This window comes from Oryctolagus cuniculus, chromosome 6 (assembly GCF_051225735.1).
Source record: "Oryctolagus cuniculus isolate XC-2025 breed Fujian yellow rabbit chromosome 6, ASM5122573v1, whole genome shotgun sequence".
NCBI classification, from domain to species: domain Eukaryota; kingdom Metazoa; phylum Chordata; class Mammalia; order Lagomorpha; family Leporidae; genus Oryctolagus; species Oryctolagus cuniculus.
Genome location: NC_142872.1, coordinates 42,725,928 through 42,744,886, shown reverse-complemented (window position 1 = coordinate 42,744,886; position 18,959 = coordinate 42,725,928). Strand labels below are relative to the sequence as shown.

Sequence of the window (18,959 nt, the reverse complement as noted above, 5' to 3'; positions counted from 1 at the left end):
TACCGTTCGTTGTACAACTTCACTTCCAGAGCCTGTGAATGTGACTTCGGAGGGAAGGCTGAGAATCCATGTCAGATTGAATATGTGGAATTTGTGTGCCTGTGTGTAACATGCCCACATGTGAGCATGTCTGTGTGAGCGCCTGTGCATACAGAATACTAATCATGGTTGTGTCCTTGTGTGTGCTTGTGGGACTGGAAATTTAGCTGGGACACTGAGAATACAAGAAATGGAGGTTTGGAAGTTTGTGCTGTGAGTACAACTGCGGGGAATCGCAGGAAAACACAAACTGGTTGTACCTGTGTGTAACTGGGACCCTCAGATTTGTAGAAAACCCTGCATCTGCATGTTCTTTAGAATCGGCTGATGTGACTGCCTGGGTGCATGCCTGGGTGTGGGGCTGGGAGTGGCTCCGAGCTGTAGCACATCTGACCCGTACCCTGTGGGGACAGAGATAACATCCAACATCTTAGGAATGAGTGAATCTTCAGAGGCGGTGTGCAGCGTGGGTGTCCATGTGCTCACTGAAAGGCTACACTTACTCTGGGGCGTCTGCATAGATAGGCTTCTGTGTATGCCGGTGAGGTTGTGTGACTCCGTGGGCATGTGGAAAGACTGGGCTGCGGGGTGGAGATCGTGCCCCAAATTAGGACAAAGGGTGCATGTGGGGGGTGGGTGGGCAGAGGTGCGTCTCCCTGGAGTAATTACTCTCCCATCCTCACACTCAGAAGCGCCTGCAGGCTGGAGAGGAGCGGGACCCCGCAGAGCCGCCGCCGCATCGGGCGCCTGGCGCTCCCTCCCTGCGAGCCTCCGGCTGCGCGCTCAGCCCAACCCCAGCGCTGCTGGCGCCAGGCGCCGGGAGAGCGGCGGGTTTGCAGCCCGCCTCGGGCAGGAAACCAGCACCTATCTCCGCCCTACTCCTCCGCCCCGTGAATATTGGGGCCCTCAGCCGCGCCGAGCTCGCCCAGGTAGAACTTGCCGCCTGGCTCAGGACTAGAGACTGTTCCCAGTGCCCCGCACGCCATTCGGTCCCGTGCGTAGCAATGGCCTTCCACGGGGCCACTCACTAGCGGACTTCCAGGAAAAGCCGTCCTGGGCTCTGCGCCACGCTTTCCTTAGCCGCACTGGAAGACAGTTGAGCTTTCTCCCGCTGCCTTTGGACCAGTGACCGTGCCAGGCACACGGTGGGCGTCGAGAAGTGTTTGAGTGAATGGAGACATAATGCGGTTGCCCTATAAAAAGAGCAATTGCGTAGACAATCATTCACACTCCCCTCTTCCCTGCTCTAGAGACAAAGCCGCGATCCCCGCAGCCCGGCTAGAGAAGGAATGAGGCGAGGCGCTGGGAAGGGCTGGCAAAGATGGAGGGTTCCTGAACATCAGCAGGGAAGCTAGTGTAAGGCGAGGTAATCCCCAGCCGGGATCGTCACCACCTGGGGATACCCACGTTCCAGCGCCAGCCCCGGGAAAGTCCCTGTGGAGAGCATCAGGCTCGCCCGAGCAGAGGGACCTCGGAGGGCTGTGCAGCCAGCATCAAAATCCTGCGCCGTGGGTGTGCGAGGCCCCGTGTTCGCCTCGTTGATGCTGCGCGCGCCGTCGCCCCCTGGTTGCGACAGTGCTTGCGGCGGAACGCTGACTCCCGGGGCAAGCTTAGAGATGCAAACGTTTTCAGGGAGTGGAGTGGACCCCGCAAAGCCGTGCCCCCGCCCCTTGCGCCAGTCCTGCGAGAGCCTCAGGGTCGTTGTCCGAGGACCCAGGCCCACACCGGGCTGTCTCAGCGTCAGCCCCTCCGGCCGTTGGGCCGGATCATGCGCGCCTGGGAGGCTGGACGCGTGGATCGAAGCCCTCCAGCCTGCAACAAATCAGAAAGGCCCGTGGGCTTTGAGTCTGCCTACGCCTCCGGGTCCCTATCACCCCCTCCCCCTGCCTCAGCCTCAGAAAGGCTCCTGGGCTGGTCAGTCGCCGTCTGTCTGTCTGCTCCAGACAGGGCCAGAATTGGCGGGCTGGGAGCGACTGCGAACACGTTCGGCTCCCAATCCCGCAAGAGAGGGCGGATGGCAGAGGCAGAGTCGGTAGGGTTCTCGAAGCCGGTCGGGGCCCATCTGCCCCCAGCCGCGCACTCTCATCTTCCGCCCGCAAGCTGTAGTAGCTCCCAACCGCGAACCGCTGAGATTCCTATCTTGAATTTTGGACAGTCTGGAAACATGACCCTCGCTTTCTCTGGGCCTCAGTTTCCCCGTCTGCAAAATCAAGGGGTGGGCTCTAAGCGAAGACCTTTTCGCTCCTTGATTCTAGATCTCGTCCTTGGGTCGCCGGGGAGCGTGGCAGCAGCAGGCCAGGACATTCGCGGGCCTGTGCCTCCATCGCGGAGCCGCTGCCCCCAGCCCCCGCTGGGGGAGGGGCGGAGGCGGGGCGCCATCTCTGTCCCCGCAGGCCGCCTGGAGTCGAGTGGCGCTAGCTGGGCGTAAAACCTGGGACGGCCACCCCCCCTTTCCTACTCCTCCCCGCCCCCCTGCCATTGGCTCTAGGGAGAGGTTGACATCAAAGCCGCGGCCTTATATAAGCCAGATCACGAAGGGAAGTCCGCAGAAGGGTTAAACAGGTCTTTGAGCATCGGCGGCCTTGCCCGCGACCGAAACCCGTAAGAAGGCGGAGAGCTGCACATCTCGTCTTTAGCCTTGCCTCTGACGCCCCCCCACCCCACCCCAAGCCGGCACCTAGCAGTGCGCGGCCCCAGAGCCCACCGGTGGCTCGGGCAGTCTCTGGAGCGCATGGGGCGGTGCTAATCGGGCTGGCGGTGCAGGCCAGGAGCCGCTCCAACATGAACCTCGTGGGCAGCTACGCACACCATCACCACCATCACCACCCACACCCCGCGCACCCCATGCTCCACGAGCCCTTCCTCTTCGGCCCGGCCTCGCGCTGCCACCAGGAGCGGCCCTACTTCCAGAGCTGGCTGTTGAGCCCGGCTGACGCAGCCCCGGACTTCCCTACTGGCGGACCTCCGCCCACCGCCGCGGCGGCCGCCGCCACCTTTGGTCCTGACGCCAGGCCTGGCCAGAGCCCGGGGCGGCTGGAGGCGCTCGGGGGCCGCCTGGGCCGGCGGAAGGGCTCAGGACCCAAGAAGGAGCGGAGACGCACCGAAAGCATTAACAGCGCGTTCGCCGAGCTGCGCGAGTGCATCCCCAACGTGCCCGCTGACACCAAGCTCTCCAAGATCAAGACCCTGCGACTGGCCACCAGCTACATCGCCTACCTGATGGACGTGCTGGCCAAAGATGCCCAGGCCGGAGACCCCGAGGCTTTCAAGGCTGAACTCAAGAAGGTGGATGGCGGCCGTGAGAGCAAACGGAAAAGGGAGCTGGTGAGTCCTGGGGCCAGCCTGCTCTAGCCAAGGATGCGGGTGTGGTGGGCGCGCTGCAGGCCTTGCAAGCAGAAGTTTGTGTGCCGCTTTGCAAGGCTGCCTGGGGTTCCGAGGTGGTCATGATGTATGTGTGTAGGGGGCAAATTCATAACTGACTTAATTCATGACGTGGGATAGACTGAATGACCCAGAATCTTAACCCTTCGGGAAAGAGCTCTGGGCCCCTTAAAACCCACTGAAAGCCTCTGGCCTGGGGAAATGCACACACACCACACATTTTTACTTCTTACTTGGAGGCATCCTGATCCATCTCTGGGATCTCCTGGAAGCCGGGTTCAGAAACTGGGTAGCAGTTCAGTGATTTGCTTAAATATGAGTAATGACCATGTAGGCTCTTAATGTTTTTAAAAGCTCATTGCTGGAGATGTAGTCTATCATTGTGCAGGAGAGGAAACTGAGGCGCAGAGTGAAGGCACCTACCTGAGGCATCAGAGGTGGAGCTGGGGTAAACGGGTCAGGTCTTCCATTCCCTGGCAGAGCGCAGCTTCAGGCTCCTGTCTCCAGGGGACTGATTTCACCGGCAGCTGCATTGGATGTCATGCCAACAAGCTCGGCTTTGGCTTTGAAAATCGCCATCACTACTCCACCTTTTTGGTCCTCTGGCGTGAGGGTGATACTGTCCGGCGCTCAGTTTCGCTGCCCAGAGAGGGCTGCTGCGTGTCAGAGGAGTGCGGTGATTTCCAGGCCGGAGAACTGGTTTCCCCAGATTGGTACCTCCGGGCCGGAGCGCGATGAAGCCGACTGGAGCACTCCCTGGGGTTTTATCTGACCGGCAAGGGCCTGTGGTAAAGTAGGGAAAGTTCACCCCGGGAACCGGCGAAAGGGAGATAGGCATCCAGTCTCCAACAGCCGCCCTAGGCTCCAGGAGTGGCAGGCCGGGCTGACGCCTGGCTGGAAGGAGTTCTTGGGCGGATCCCGCTCCCCCACGTAGCACCGCTTGGTTCCTGCTGCGAGAGTGGGAAGGCAGAAGCCTGGCGGACTCGCCCTCCTTCCCCTCAGGCTGGGGCTCCCAGCTGTAGCGCGAGGGGTCCTAATTCCGTCTCCAAGCCCAGACGCTGGGCCAGGCTGGTTGGTCGGTGGGACCGTGGGCGCACGGGGTTGGGGGCAGGTCCGCGCCACCGAAAGACTGCCGGTTCCTAGCCTTCCTATTCCGCCCCTCTACGGTCTCCCGTGGGCGCCATAAGGCCAAGCCAACGCGCGTCAGCCGCAGTGGAGCCTCCGTTCTAAACCTTCCGAAATTGCTCAGCCCATTCCCGGTCCCAGGAACTCGGCGCATAAAGGCAAATTTATGAGCCTGTTTGCCTGTTTTGCAAACAGAAATCCGTCACTTATTTAAAGACTCCCAGTTACTGCTCCCGACACCTACTCTCCCACACACTCCATGAGGGGCTATCGGAGCAGAAAAATTTAAATCCATCTCTCCTCTACCCCTTTCCCCGTGTGTGTTCTATTGACAGCAGCAACACGAAGGCTTTCCTCCCGCCCTGGGCCCAGGAGAGAAGAGGATTAAAGGGCGCACCGGCTGGCCGCAGCAAGTCTGGGCTCTGGAGTTAAACCAGTGAGCCGAGGCCCACGCCGAGGCCCTGGCCACGGCAGGCTGACCCCCGAGCTCCGGGACGCGAGGACGGCGGCGGCGAAGGCCAGGCTTCGAGTTCCGGCGGTTTGTGCTAGTGCATCCCGCCGAGCCTCCGCCGAGCGCTGGCAGGTCGCCGGCTGCAACCACACACTTGGATCGCACGTGCAATGTCATTTGAAATTGTTTTTAATACATTAAGAGAAAGAGAAATATATATATATCTATCTATATATATATCCACCTCCCCTAACCGAGGGCGGCTCCCAGCGGCTCGAGGCAGGAGACGGGCACTGCGGAACCAGGCGCTCAAAGATGCAGCCTGCCGGCCCTTCTGGGGCGAATTCAGAACGCCCAGGGCCACGGCCACGGCGCCCTCTCTCTCTCTCTCTCTCTCTCTCTCTCTCTCTCTCTCCCTCTCTCTCTCTCTCTCTCTTTCTAAGAAGAATCAGCGGCTCTGTCTGGGAAGAGAACCAAAAGCAGGAAGACGGAGGGCTGCCTTTTGTTGTCTTCCTTTCAGCAGCGGGTTTTCTGTTTTCTTTGCGTCGCTGCGTTTCCTACTTAGTTCCAAAGACAACACTCTCTCCTCCTCTTCTCGTCCTTTCTTTCTCCTTTCCTTTCCTTTGTTCTTTGTAAATAAAAACTTTTCCCTGTGCGGGAAGTTTTTATGTATTTAAACTACCTACGGTGCCTGTGCTCAGGTGTTTGTGTCTCCCCGCCCCCCATGCCCACCCCTCTTCTACCTCAGATCTGTGTGACCACTCACCACCCTCCCCTTGCCAAAGCAGTATCTATGTTCGTAACTAATAAAACGTTTCCTGACGTGCCCCAAAGCCTGTGTGGTGTCTCCGCCGGCTTCTTCGTGGGGACTCCGTGGTTTCTGCCAGCAGCAGAGCCCCCCCCCCCCCCCCCGCCTCGCTCCCGCCCCTGCTGGATGGGTAAGCACCAAGCACCGCCGAGCAAATTCATTCCAAGAAAGTAGAACTTTCTCCCTAGAATCTGACAACGGGGCGGGATAACTTCCTTCAGCCCCGAGCGAAGAAAAAGGGAAGCGGCTCAGATCCAGAGGCTTCCATGGAAGTCCAGTCGCCTTGTCTGTGGGTTAGTAGCATGCTGCTCCCTGCCTACAGTGGTTTGGGGGAGAAGGGTTGTTGGGGAGGGAGGAGGTCTATCCCACACAGAAAGGGCATCTGCAGGGCAGGGTGGCTCTGAAAGAGGGTTCGCTCAGGAATATTCCCGTGTGTGAAATTCTGAACATGGAAGTGTACATGGGCCGGTGCCGCCACTCTCAGGGCACCTGGAGACTGCCAAGGGGCTGCGAGGGTCGGCTTAGCACAGCTCCCTGCAGGCATGAAGGACAAGTCGCCGCCCCTGTTACATCACAGGTGAGTAAGGTAGGCTTGGAAGCGATTATGCCTAATTGGAGACATTAAGGGTTCTCTCTGGAAACGGGACATCCCAACACAGAGCGTGTGGACTTGTGCAAAGCGAAGCAGTGCGCGAGTCGCTGCTAATTCAGGGACAGGGGCCTCTGGGGCCTCACACGCGCACCTCTGGCTGGACGTGCGCCTAAACAAATGTGTGGGTGCATTTGCCTAGGAGCGCCGATGCGTGTTGGGCTACAGCAGGGCAAACGCGGGCGGCTACGTGTCCGTAGTAATAATGGACAGTGAGTTGACTTGCAATCGACTGTGCGCCGGGTACTAGGCTTCCCCCTAACAGCTCCCAAGGACTGCCCGAGGTGCGCTCGCCTTGTCGGCCCCGGTCTCCCGCGCTCCCTGCGAAGGAGGCGGGAAGACGCATGCGGTCCCAGGGTGCTGTCGCCTGCAGCTTATGCGCTCGCCTCCCGAACCAGAAAGGAACCCCAGGACGGCTCCCGGGCCGGGCCTCGCGCAACACCGGGCGTGCCCCGGGCGCCTCATCCGGGCAAGGGGTGAATACGGGGCCCCATTAGCCTAGACTGTAAACACCGTGGCGGGGGCTGACAGGCCACGCAGGCCTTCCCGGACACGAAGGAGTTAATAAAAGGTGTTTTATGGGCGCGAGGAAACGGTGGGGGAGGTGTGACCGTCATCCAACTTTCCCCCATCCTTAGTTTGTTCTTTCTTCCCTCTCGCTCCCGCCGCCAGATCAAACGGGCCCGCGGTTTAACGAGGGCAACACCTCGCGGTAATGAGCCGGTCCCGCGCACCCCTCCCCCGGCTTCAGCCCGGGCCGGAGGCCCTAAGGCCCCTCCGGGAGGAGCACAAAGAAAAACCCGTGTTTCTTTCCTTTTCTTTCCCAGAGCGTTTAGAAATCAGCAGTTTAGAAAGTCTGGCCCGCGTGGGGGAACTGAGACCCAGGGTGCCAGTCTCGCAGCACCGAGGGCACCTTAAGTAGACTCGAACCCAGGACTCCGTTTCCTGTCACAGACAAACCTCTGGGGCTCTACAAGGGGTCCAGCTCCCGCGACTATTTTTAGCTCGGGAAATATCCAAGGCACGGGAAGAATGCGCACCCGTGTGCTCTCCTTGCTGGAGAAGGAGAAGGGTACCGAGGGGTGCCGCGTCGGGCAGAGCAGGCGTTTGCAGGGAACCTCATCCGTCCTGGCCTCAAACCCTCTGAGGCAAGAGAGGGGTGGAGTCCCAGCCATGTCTGGTCCCCACCTCAGACGCTGAGAAGAGAGCTGGTGCCCAAGTGGCTCACGGAATCTTCGCCGGCCTTTGCGCCAGCGAACGCCCAGGCCCCGTCCCCAGCCCTCGGTGCACAGCTGCAAAGTGGGGCGGCAGGTTACGCAAGGATCCAGCTACCCTCGCTGCTACCCGCTCCCAGGGCCGCCCTCCTTCCTAGCCTTCGCTCCTTTGAAAATATCTTGAGAGCGGGAAGTTCATTTTCTTACCCCAGCCCAAATTTCTACGCAGCTTGGAGGACCCCTCAACCCTGCAGAAGCCGTGCAATTGTTCTTTTTGAATTAAATACATCATTTATTTTTATGTAGGGGAGAAATGAAGTGGTCGTGCACTTAAAAATAAATTCCAGGAATTTGTCATAAGGAAATAGTGATGTGCCAAAGCTTTAACTACAGAACTATTTGAAGAGTGAAAACTGGAAATGAATCCCAATGGGCTGTAATTACAGAATTGGTAAAAGAAATCCATTAGTCCAGTGGGTAACCATTCAACCTTTAAGGAGAAAAAAATGTGGGAACTGAATGGGAATTCTTCATGATATAGGAAGTGGGAAAGCATGGCTAAAATACTGTCTATTGTGACCCCTCCCCATGGACACAGAAGTAACTAATCGTGGAGAAAGAGTGGCAGATATCCACCCAAACATTTACATCTCTACCTTTGACTTGTGGGAGTGAGGGTGATTTTCACTTTTCTTCCTGCTTAGCTATATTTTTCTAATTTTTTTTAAAACCATGAATAAGGATTTACTTTCACAGTAAAAATTAAGCTGCAATTTCCTTCTAATTTCTCCTGTTCCCAGGGTACTTTCGACAGTGTTCTCACTTTATTCAACACCCTCTTATTGAGTGTTCACCTCATGCTAGGCAGAGGGCAAAAATACAATGAATGGCCGGTGCCCCGGCTCATTTGGCTAATCCTCCACCTGCAGTGGCGCCGTCACCCCAGGTTCTGGTCCCGGTTGGGGCAGCCAGATTCTGTCCGGGTTGCTCTTCTTTCAGTCCGGCTCTCTGCTGTGGCCCGGGAAGGCAGTGGAGGATGGCCCAGGTGCTTGGGCCCTGTACCCGCATGGGAGACTGGGAGGAGCACCTGGCTCCTGGCCTTGGATCGGCGCAGCACGCCAGCCGTAGTGGCCATTTTGCAGGTGAACCAACGGAAGGAAGACCTTTCTCTCTGTCTCTCTCTCACTGTCTAACTCTGTCTGTCAAAAAAAAAAAAAAAAAAGTACAATGAATAAAAAAAGTCATAATAATTAGTAACACACAATGGCAAATATCTTGAGGAATTTATTATCCCATCAACATAGGAAAGTGTTTTTTCAAACATTTAAAACCTATTGATGCATGAAATTATAATAATAACAATAGCTAACTTATCAACTAAATGATGTAAACCTTGAGCGTGCATTATTTCCTATAAGCCTCACAGAGGCTTTGTTGAGGTCAATGTGGAGGCAGCTGAAACTCAGAGGTGAAGGACTTTGTTCAAGGTCACTTAGACCACGAAAGGCAAGTAGGGCTTGGATCAAAATGCACTTCTGGCTGTGTTCAGAGACCTGGTTTCTCCCACATTGTGTGTGTGTGTGTGTGTGTGTGTATGCACATGTGTGCACACGTGTACGTGCATATGCAGCCAAATACAGTTTCTCCCAATCTGATCTTCCTTGGTTCCCAAAGTAGGTAGAAGAAGAGAAAAGGAGGGAGATACTCACAGGAGTCCAGGGTTTTAACCCCGGCCTTATTCTGGAACCTTCTTTCTGTGCCAGTTCTCGGAGTGAATCCCATCTATGAGGCAGAGGGTGAGCTACAAGATCTCGAGGTTCTTTCCTGACCACAACATTCTATGCCCAGAAATTTGATTTCAGCAGCCTCTGGCACTTGCACATCCAGTTTTCGCCTGTCCTGGGTGCTTGCACTTCCATTAGCACATTTGCCTGTCCACAAACTAGAAAGCGTGTGTGTGTGTGTGTGTGTGTGTGCACAACAGGAACAATGCTCCCCATCGCCAGAGGTGGACAAGAAGGTTCAGGGAGCTGAAGGGACCAGTTCCGGAGGCCAGAGCCCCCTGAGCTGGGACTTAGAAGGCAGGCCTGCAGGCTCCAGGCCCAGAGCTCTCTTGGAAAAGGCACTGGATGGATGACTACTCTCCATGCGACCAGCAGTTGAGCTTACAGTCTTGCTAAATCCTCATAAAAGAAATGAAACTAAGGAATCAGCCAGCCTCATTTTTAAATGAAAAGTGACTGGGAATAAAAAATATGTACTCTCTAAAGTGTCTGAAACTAGCCTTCTGATTTAAACCCAATTTGTTTGAAAAAAAATTTTTTTTTCCAGTGGAGAGTTTTTACAGCTGAGTTCTCCCAAACCCATAAAAAACAAGGTTTATATGGGAAATAGTGAAAGACTCTTAACTATAATACACAGCGTCTAATGTAAGCAGACACAGACACTATATAAAGCTCCTACAAATGTTATTAAAACAAACAGAAATGCACATTCATCCCCACAGAATGGACAACGGGAGGCATCGGACTCCAGAGGAGGCCGGGGAGACATATGTTCACTGAGATGTCCAGACACCCCAAAACACTGACACCCTCACCACCTTCGCCCAGCACCCCAACCCTTCTCTCTTCTTCCTGATAAGGCCCAGACAGGGCAGAGACTGCCCTGGGGCACCTGGGCAGTCAAGCTCTTGTCTTTGCTTTTGTTACCTAGCTTCTTCCACGTACAGTGCCAGGCACAGAGCCTGGTATGGCCCAGAGCCCCTGCACACGTTACTGAACACATCCCAGTCATTTCCTCGTCTACGAAGTAAGAGAGAAAATCGCCCCAATGTCCTGGGGTTTTCGAGGATGGAATGAAACACAACAAGCCCAACGCTTAGCATGCTGTCCAGGCCACAGCTATTTTTGTTATTTTATTTAATCCCCACCACAGCCTCCTGAGGCAGTGAGGTTTTATTTTGATTTCTTTGCTTGTTTTGGAAAAGCAGGAATACTTCCCACAGGCACTGTTTTCAGTGACTTGCCCAAGGGCACACAACCAGTGAGTAAATTCTAGGTCCAAAGCCCTGACAAGTGTATTACACAGCATCAAAGTAAAATAAGCAGCAGGCAGGTTGTAACAGTTAAATTTCTTTCTTTCTTTTTCATTTTTAAAGATTTGTTTTATTTATTTGAAAAGCAGACTTACAGAGAGAGGGAGGGAGGGAGAGATCTTCCCTCCGCTGGTTCACTCCTCAAATGGCTACAACAGGCTAGGGCTAGGCCAAACCAAAGCCAAGAGCCAGGAGTTTAATCTGGGTCTCCCATGTGGGTAGCAGGGGCCCAAGGACTTAGGCCATTTTCCTCTGCTTTCCCAGGTGCGTTAGCAAAGAGCTGGGTTGGAAGTGGAATAACCTGGACTCAAATCGGTGCCCTCATGGGGATGCTTGCGTCACAGGGGCAGCCTTCCCTGCTGCACCACAACGCTGGCCCCAGTTATATTTCTGAAACCATTTCAGGCAGCACCGTGCAGTAGAAATAGAACGCAAGCCTCAAATGTGAATCACATATGCATTTAAGCATTTTTAGTAGCTATGGTGAATACATGAAGAAAAACAACTGAAACTATTTTTAACACAATATTTTATTTTTTAAAAGTTTAATTTATTTGAAAGATGGAGTGGCAGAGCTGAGACACAGAGAGAAAGACATCTTCTATCTGCTGGTTCATTCCCCAAATGCTTGCAAGAAGCAGGGCTGGGCCAGGCCAAAGCCAGGAGCCTGGAACTCCAAGTATTTGGCCATCATCTTTTGCCTTCCCAGGAGCATTGGCAGAAAGCTGGATTGGAAGTGGAGTAGCTGGGACTCAAACTAGAACTCCAATAAGGGACATGGGTGTCCCAAATGGTGGCTTAACCTGCTGCACAATGCCTGCCCTTACAATATTTCACTGAAATCAACATATCCCAAAACAATTTCAATATAGATTAATTTAAAAATTATTGAAATATTTTACATTCTTTTTTCCATGCCATGTCTTCAGAATCAGGGGGTACACTTTATACTTAAGCACATCTCAGGCCCACATTCCAACCATGTATTGGCTACATGTGGTGAGTGGCTACCACGCTGGACAGTGCAGGTATAAAGGCATGGGTAGCAGGAACGCAGCGTATCACTGAATAGCCATATTTTAACCGGCCATTGACTGTGCATTAGGTATCAGTACTTAAAGTTCATGGGCTCATTTCCTTCTAACAGACACAGGAGTGCATCATTTACCCTGTCACTTAAGTATTAAGCAGCAGTGCTGGGATACAGCCCCAGCCCCGTGTGACTCCCAAACCTATGTCAGCTGCTGACTCCTAGAGACATGACAGGGGCTGGACTTAGTAGGGAGCTATGGAATGACTACTAGAGCTTCCTGCCCAGGTCCAGACCCAAGTCTACTATGATTCAAGTGGTTTGGGGTGATCATTCCCTTGGGCCCCAGCTATCTTCTCTAAGATGGGCTGACAATAGCTCTCTGCACCCGCACAGAACTCTTGTTATCTTAAAAGGGGAAAAAGTCTCTGAAAGTGTTTTGCAACAGAGAATACGGCACAAGACACCTGGCCAAGGTCTAGAGAGCGGTCTGGATGAGGCCCCAGGCCTGTACTCAACCACAGACACTGGCTAGGTGAGCCGTGTGGCACTGGGCAAGTTTCTTAACCTCTCTGAGCCTCAGAACTCTATGCTGTGAAAGGGAAAGGCTAGCTTCCTAAGAATGAAGAGCCAATGATGATTAGATAATACCTGGATAGCCGCTGGCCTGCCTCACTGTGAGCAGGTGTTAAACATGAGCTATTATTGTTGTTGGTGGTGGGTTTGGGCTGCTGGATCTGCTCTAGAGCAACAGGGTATGTTGGGGGTCTGGGAGAGGCTCTTTGTTGAGGAAGGTATTCAGGCAATCATCAGGTCAGGTGTGGGAGGGTGAGAACAGTTAGCATGGCAGAAAAAGCATTAACTCAGGGGCCAAGAAAAGGGGGTTCAGGCTGAGGTGTGACTGCTGGACCTTGGTGCCATCTGTAAGATGAGGTGGTGCAATCAGAGGTCCCGATTTCTTCCATGCTTTGACTACCTAGGATTTTAACTATAGTATGAATCAGAACATTTACCAAATGTAGTATCTTTGAGGGGGAAAATACCCCTGAGCTTTGCCATGTGGCCTGGGGATGCTACCGACTGAGGGGAGGGCGCCACCTGGCGGTCACATTCCTTGCTTTGCACTCCCAGTGCAGAGGCTTTCTAATTTCCCAGGCGACGTGAGCCCAAAGCCCCAGGGCTCCCTTCCTCTAATCTCTTCAGGAGGTTTAGGCGTGCAGAGAGAGAACACAGCAAGTTCAAGGAGCCAGAATTCTTGGATCAGAGGCTGACTCTTGGACGGATGCTTGGATTTTGCAATCCAGGATCTCTGAGGCCTTCTTCCCTAAAGGCACCCCAGGGGGAAAAGATGCAGTTTTCCTTGTTATGCAAAATTCAAAGTCACACAGAGGCAGGCATTCTGGTACACTGAGTTAAGCCGCTGGCCAAGACCACAGCCCATATGGAAATACCAGTCTGGTTGCTCAGCTTGTGATCCAGTTTCCTGCTAATGTGCCCAAGAGCATCTGCCATCCATGTGGGAGACCCAGATGGAGTTCCATGCTTCTGGCTACATCCTGGTCCAGCCTTGGCTGTTGTGGCCATATGGGGAGTGAACCAGGCTGCAAATCTCTTTCCCTATCACTCTTTCAAATAAATAAATAATTAAAAATTAAAAATGTTATCTTTTTTAAAAAAATTATTTATTTGAAAGGCAGATGGGGGTGGGACAGAAGAGAGAAAGAGAAATGAGAGAGAGGGTAAGAGACAGAGAGATCTTCCATCTGCTGGTGTTCTTCCCAAATGGCTGCAATGGCTGGAGCTGAGCCAATCTGAAGCCAGGAGCCAAGCGCTTCTTCCAGGTCTGCCACTGGGTGTAGGGACCTAAGCTCTTGGGTCTGCTTTCCCTCCTCTGCTCTCCCAGATGCACCAGCAGGGAGCTGGATTGGAAGCGGAGCAGCCAAGACTTGAACTAGTGCCCATATGGGATGCTGGTGCTGCTCACCAGCTACTCCACAGAGCCGGCCCAAGTTATATGTTTTTCCCCTTGTTCTTTTGAAGAGGAGCCACTGAGCAAAACATAATCCTCTCCGGGTACTTCAAAGTCTTGCTGCTGATACTTAGCAATAAGCTAAGAAAATGCAAAGGGCAGTATCTCACTGCACTAAACGCCAAGATGACTGCAATCCTAGTTCTTCTAAGACCTATTGCTGCTCTCTTCTATCTTCCCAACACTGTCAGCATCCCCTTCCCTATGTGTGTGTGTGGGGGGAGGGGGTAGAATGACATACAAAAGATCAGATTGACATGGATTCAAATCCCAGTTCACAATTGCTCCGAGCCTTAGTTTTCTACCTGAAAGTTAGGGATGAAAAGAGCTTCTTTAAAGGCTTGTGTGAGGCTATGACCATATACAGAAATATTCCAGCACAATGATACTTCTTAGTAGGTGCTTGACAAATAATGGCTTACAGGGCTTGTGTTGTGGTGAGAGTAGGTTAAGCCTCTGCCTGTGATGCCGGCATCTCATATAAGTGCCTGTTTGAGTTCTGGCTGTTCTACTTCTGATCCAGTTCCCTAATAACGCACTTGGGAAAGCAGTGGAAGATGATACAAATTCTCGGGCCCTTGCCACCCTCCTGGGAGACCTGGATGGAGTTCCAGGAACCTACTTCAGTGTAGTCCAGCCCCGGTCACTGTGGCCATTTGAGGAGTAACAAGGGGGTGGAATACTTCTCTCTTCCTCTAACTCTGCCTTTCAAATAAATTAAAAATAACAAGGGGCCAGTGTTGTGGCTCTGGCCTCTCTGCCTGTGACATCTGCATCACATTTAGCACCGGTTCATGCCCTGGCTGCTCCACTTCTGATCCAGCTCCCTGCTAATGTCCCGGGAAAAAAGCAGCAGAAGATGGGCCAAGTGCTTGGGCCCCTGCCACCCCTGTTGAAGACCTGGATGAAGCAAGCTTCTGGCTCTTGGCTTTGGCCTGGCTTAGTGCTGGCTGTTGCAGCCGTTTGGGGAGTGAACCAGTGGGTTCTGTGTCTCTGTTTCTCTCTTTCTGTAACTCTGCTTTTCAAATAAAAATAGATCTTTAAAAAAATAAAATAATGGCTATATTCCTGCAGGCCTCCCCTCCTGATCATCTTTTCATACCCAGGTGTGGTGGGGTTGGGCTGCTGGACCTGCAGGAATACAGATACACTTGAAAACAGTATCAGCAGCCACAGATACAACACCTCTAGTTGAAGCTGTAGAAGCCTCCTTAAAACTGTTTAAGTTGACTGGGCCAAGTTCAACCTCATCTAGCTTAGATGAACCCCAAGAGGCAGGCTGAGGTCTCCTTAGTTGCTGCTTCCTTCCATCCTCATTCTTTGGGTTCACCAAGCTCCATGAGATACAGTTGCACCTTCTGGCAATTGCTTGTTGATGTGGTTGAGTCTGAGCCCTGCCTGACCACTCGCTTGCCCTTCTATGTCCTCCACTGCTAGTGTGTGTGGCTGCCGAGGGGTTGTTGGTTGGGCACAGGTGCCCTCCCACTGCTTACTTGATGGAATCCAGTCTTGCTGGTAGCTGTGGGTCCTGGAGGAGCCTGGTCAGCCTCTTAGCTTAGCTGAATGTGTCACAGCTGCTATTGTCATTGGCTTCTCTATGACTTCAAGAGCCCAGTACACACCGTTCTTCTTCAGAAGTGGGGCTGGGTGCAGGGCTCTGTGCCTTCCTCCCAGATCCTGTGATTTTTAGGTAACAGAAGGACCATGCTCCACTCCTGAGCCTTGACCCTTCTGAACTTCCTTGCTCCTGGAGGACAGAGTCCATTCCCATGGGCACCTGGCCCACAGCAGACTCTCATTTTCTTGACCACAGTTCATCGCTTGGGTTGATTTTTAGAAATAGCAGTTTCCGCCGGCGCCGCGGCTCACTAGGCTAATCCTCTGCCTAGCGGCGCCGGCACACCGGGTTCTAGTCCCGGTTGGGGCACCGGATTCTGTCCCGGTTGCCCCTCTTCCAGGCCAGCTCTCTGCTGTGGCCAGGGAGTGCAGTGGAGGATGGCCCAGGTGCTTGGGCCCTGCACCCCATGGGAGACCAGGAAAAGCACCTGGCTCCTGGCTCCTGCCATCGGATCAGCGCGGTGCGCCGGCCGCAGTGTGCCGGCCGCGGTGGCCATTGGAGGGTGAACCAACGGCAAAGGAAGACCTTTCTCTCTGTCTCTCTCTCTCACTGTCCACTCTGCCTGTCAAAAAATTAAAAAAAAAAAAAAAAAAAAGAAATAGCAGTTTCCCTGACTCTAAAGTCCAAGCTACCCATTCTAGCACCTGAGGCTTTCTGCTCCTCATTCACAGTCCTGTGGGCCTGGACGTCCCTCATTCTCATCTAATCAAGCCTTCAGTTTCCCACAAGGCCTGTTTAGGAGTCTCTTCTTTCAGGAAGACCTCATGGTTTGCATAATGCTTTTTCTTTCCAATTTCCCCTTACTCTGAATCATAGATACAGTATGGCTATTCATGGGGTTCGTAAACAGATGCCATAATATGCCCGTAAATACAGCCATAGCCACAGATTCAAGTATGTATATAAATGTACACATATATACATATATACACATATGTAAAAATGTGTATGCAGTACATACAGTACATGTACCTGGACATATAGGATACATATAAGAAACTTCAAAAATTGATGGAAAATGGAGTTAAAAAGTAAGTTTATTTTGGTGTGAAAAATGTGAAATACATGCATAGTTCTTTTCTTGGTATCCATTTCCATAAACTTTTTGAAGATCCCTTGCATGTATACATACACTGTACTTCTACTATGTACACATGTCTTTCTAATGTCATTAAAAATTAGTTAACAATTATGACACACATAGAATATTTTTCAAACCATTACTCTATTTTAATTATGGGTGGGGCAGAGAGAGAATTCCCATCTACTGGTTTACTTCCCAGTGGCTATAAGAACCCAGACTGGGTCAGGGCTGAAGCTGGGAACCCAAACCAGTTCTCCCACATCGGTGTCATGAATCCAACAACTTGAGCATCACCACTGCCTCCCAGGGTCTGCATGAGCAGAAAGCTGGAGTCAGGAGCCAGAGTTGGGAGCTGAGCCTAAGCACTCTGATGTGTGTCTTAACCACTGAGCTACATGCCCACTCAGAACCCTAGTGTTTGTTGGACAGGCTGCGTTCAGTTCTTCGCTGAGAAATGTTATCTGGCCCACTTAGTAGGCAGCACAGCAAGGACGGACTCTGCACCTGTTTTTGTTTGACTCTCATCCCGAACACTTACTGATGACCTTGGATAAGTCATTTCACCTTCCTCTACCTATAAAACAAGGATTACAATGGTATCTATATCATAGGTTATCAAGGCATGGAAAATGCTTCTGTAGGGCTTGTGACAGAGTCAGTGAAAACTTGGTACCAATTTCAGAGGTGGAAGGTGAAGATTTGCTGTGGCTTCCCCTCTACCAGTGTGACCTAGCATGTCATGGTTTCCCAGCATGTGACAAAAACCCAGAGAGGCAGCCCTTTACAACTCTTAAATGCTGTCAAATTTAAGACTGGATTATTGCTGTTGCTTTTTGCCTCTATTTTCTACATGTTTCAGGAATATGTAACTTAAATTATCCAAGCATATAGCATTTCGAAGGCATCTTAAAAACTGTTTTTGCTATTTTACAATTATGGTGAGAATGATTTCTGCCTGTTATAAACAGTTTAGAGGACACCAAGAAAGCACAAGAGAAAGTAAAACTCACTCCTCAGACCTCCAGTCAGGACTAACCATGGTTGACATGTTGGTCACGGCCTTTACTTGCTACCCCTGTGGTGCCCAGGGCAGGGCACGGCAGGCTTCAGCTGTTGAATAAATGTCTGTTGACCTCAATGGGATTGACTCATTAACAAGGGCACGTGCTTATTCTGTCCCTCTTGGCCAACCTCTGACAGTTTCATTAACCCCATTAAATCATGCAGGTGCCTTTCCACCTCCTGGGTTTGTTAATCCCCATTCAGCTCCGGTAAGTTAAAACCTGGATGTATCTTATTAACCTCCATTAAACCCTATTAAATTTCTTAACTAGAGTCTTAGTGACTTCTTGGAATCTCTCATTAAAGTTTAGTCAATCCAGTTGATCAGGACAAGGTAACTGTTGTGGCTGCACAGCTTCAAAGCTTGGCATTCTGAGTTCTCTGTTGGCAGGACTGACAACAGTGTCCCCAGGGCTGGATAAAGGTTGGATTTGGGCCCAGAAGTGCCTCTAGCTGCTACTTCAGCAAGTTCCTCACCCTCTCCCAGTCTGTATTTATACCTCTATAAATTGGAGTTAATAACAGTTCCTATTTTATATGATTGAGATTAAGTGAAATAATGCACATAAAACTATTAGCACATTGTCTGGTGTACACTCTGTACTTGATAGCTACTATTATTCCTGGATGTGGAAAAGCCTTATAAACTAAGTTTCATAAGTGAAAGCTTCAGGTGCAGGCATTTATAGTGTCCTACATACCAGGCATTGTGTTAGAATCTGTGGGCTGGTCTCATTCTGATTCTGTCCACTGAAGACCACCCATTTGAATGATGTGTCTTAACGGTGTCTTTGTGGCTGCCATGTCACTCTATGTGCTCAGGCTCTGACACTTCTGAGCTGTCTTGATGTTGAATGTGGCTGCTTTTCTGACCTGAATCTTAGGGGGCTGGACCCAGTGGTTCTCAAACCCAGATGTGCAAGAGAACTCCAGGGGGTTTTGTAAAAATATAGTTTCCTGTGGCCCTAACTGGAGACTTTGATTTATGTAGATCTCACTGGCTGGTAACTTTTACCTAGTATTCCAGTGAGTGAGGCTGAAGCTGCTCACCTCACCACTAGGCCTGGGCAACCTCAAGACCAGAAAAGTGCTTCTCTACTTTACTAAGCTTAAGTATTACCCGGGGAAATTTATTTTTATTCATTTTTTAAAAGGATTTTGCTTAAAGTTTTTGTGGAGTTATAGTGTGGGTGGGTTGGGGAATCTTCCATTCACTGTTTCAATTCCCAAATGGCCATAATGGCTTAGGTTGGGCCAGGCTGAAGTCAGGACCTTAGAACTCTATCCAGATCTCCCTCATGAGTGGCAAGAGTTGAAGTACTTGCCCATCTTCTGCTATTTTTCCAGGTGCATTAGTAGGGAGCTGGATCAA

General features: G+C 51.8%; 1 protein-coding gene across 2 annotated transcripts; it reads left to right on the top strand.

The window, feature by feature from the left end:
* Nucleotides 1–706: 706 nt before the first annotated feature.
* On the top strand, nt 707–5,822 carry HAND1 (heart and neural crest derivatives expressed 1). 2 transcript variants are annotated; one of them, XM_008255296.5, is made up of 2 exons: nt 707–3,363; nt 4,884–5,822. In XM_008255296.5, exons 1-2 carry the CDS (start codon nt 2,821–2,823, stop codon nt 4,983–4,985), a joined length of 645 nt encoding a protein of 214 aa, XP_008253518.2. In that variant the 5' UTR covers nt 707–2,820; the 3' UTR covers nt 4,986–5,822. The 2 variants fall into 2 exon arrangements, with proteins under 2 accessions (XP_008253518.2, XP_002710377.2); XM_002710331.6 differs by having other exon boundaries at nt 2,571–3,363; nt 4,881–5,822.
* Nucleotides 5,823–18,959: the final 13,137 nt, after the last annotated feature.

Bases quoted from the DNA above. Each gene is read 5' to 3' on its own strand.
- HAND1 (XM_002710331.6), top strand. From the start codon at position 2,821: ATGAACCTCGTGGGCAGCTACGCACACCATCACCACCATCACCACCCA. The intron at 3,364-4,880 runs GTGAGTCCTGGG...TTCTATTGACAG, and splicing joins GCAAACGGAAAAGGGAGCTG to CAGCAACACGAAGGCTTTCC.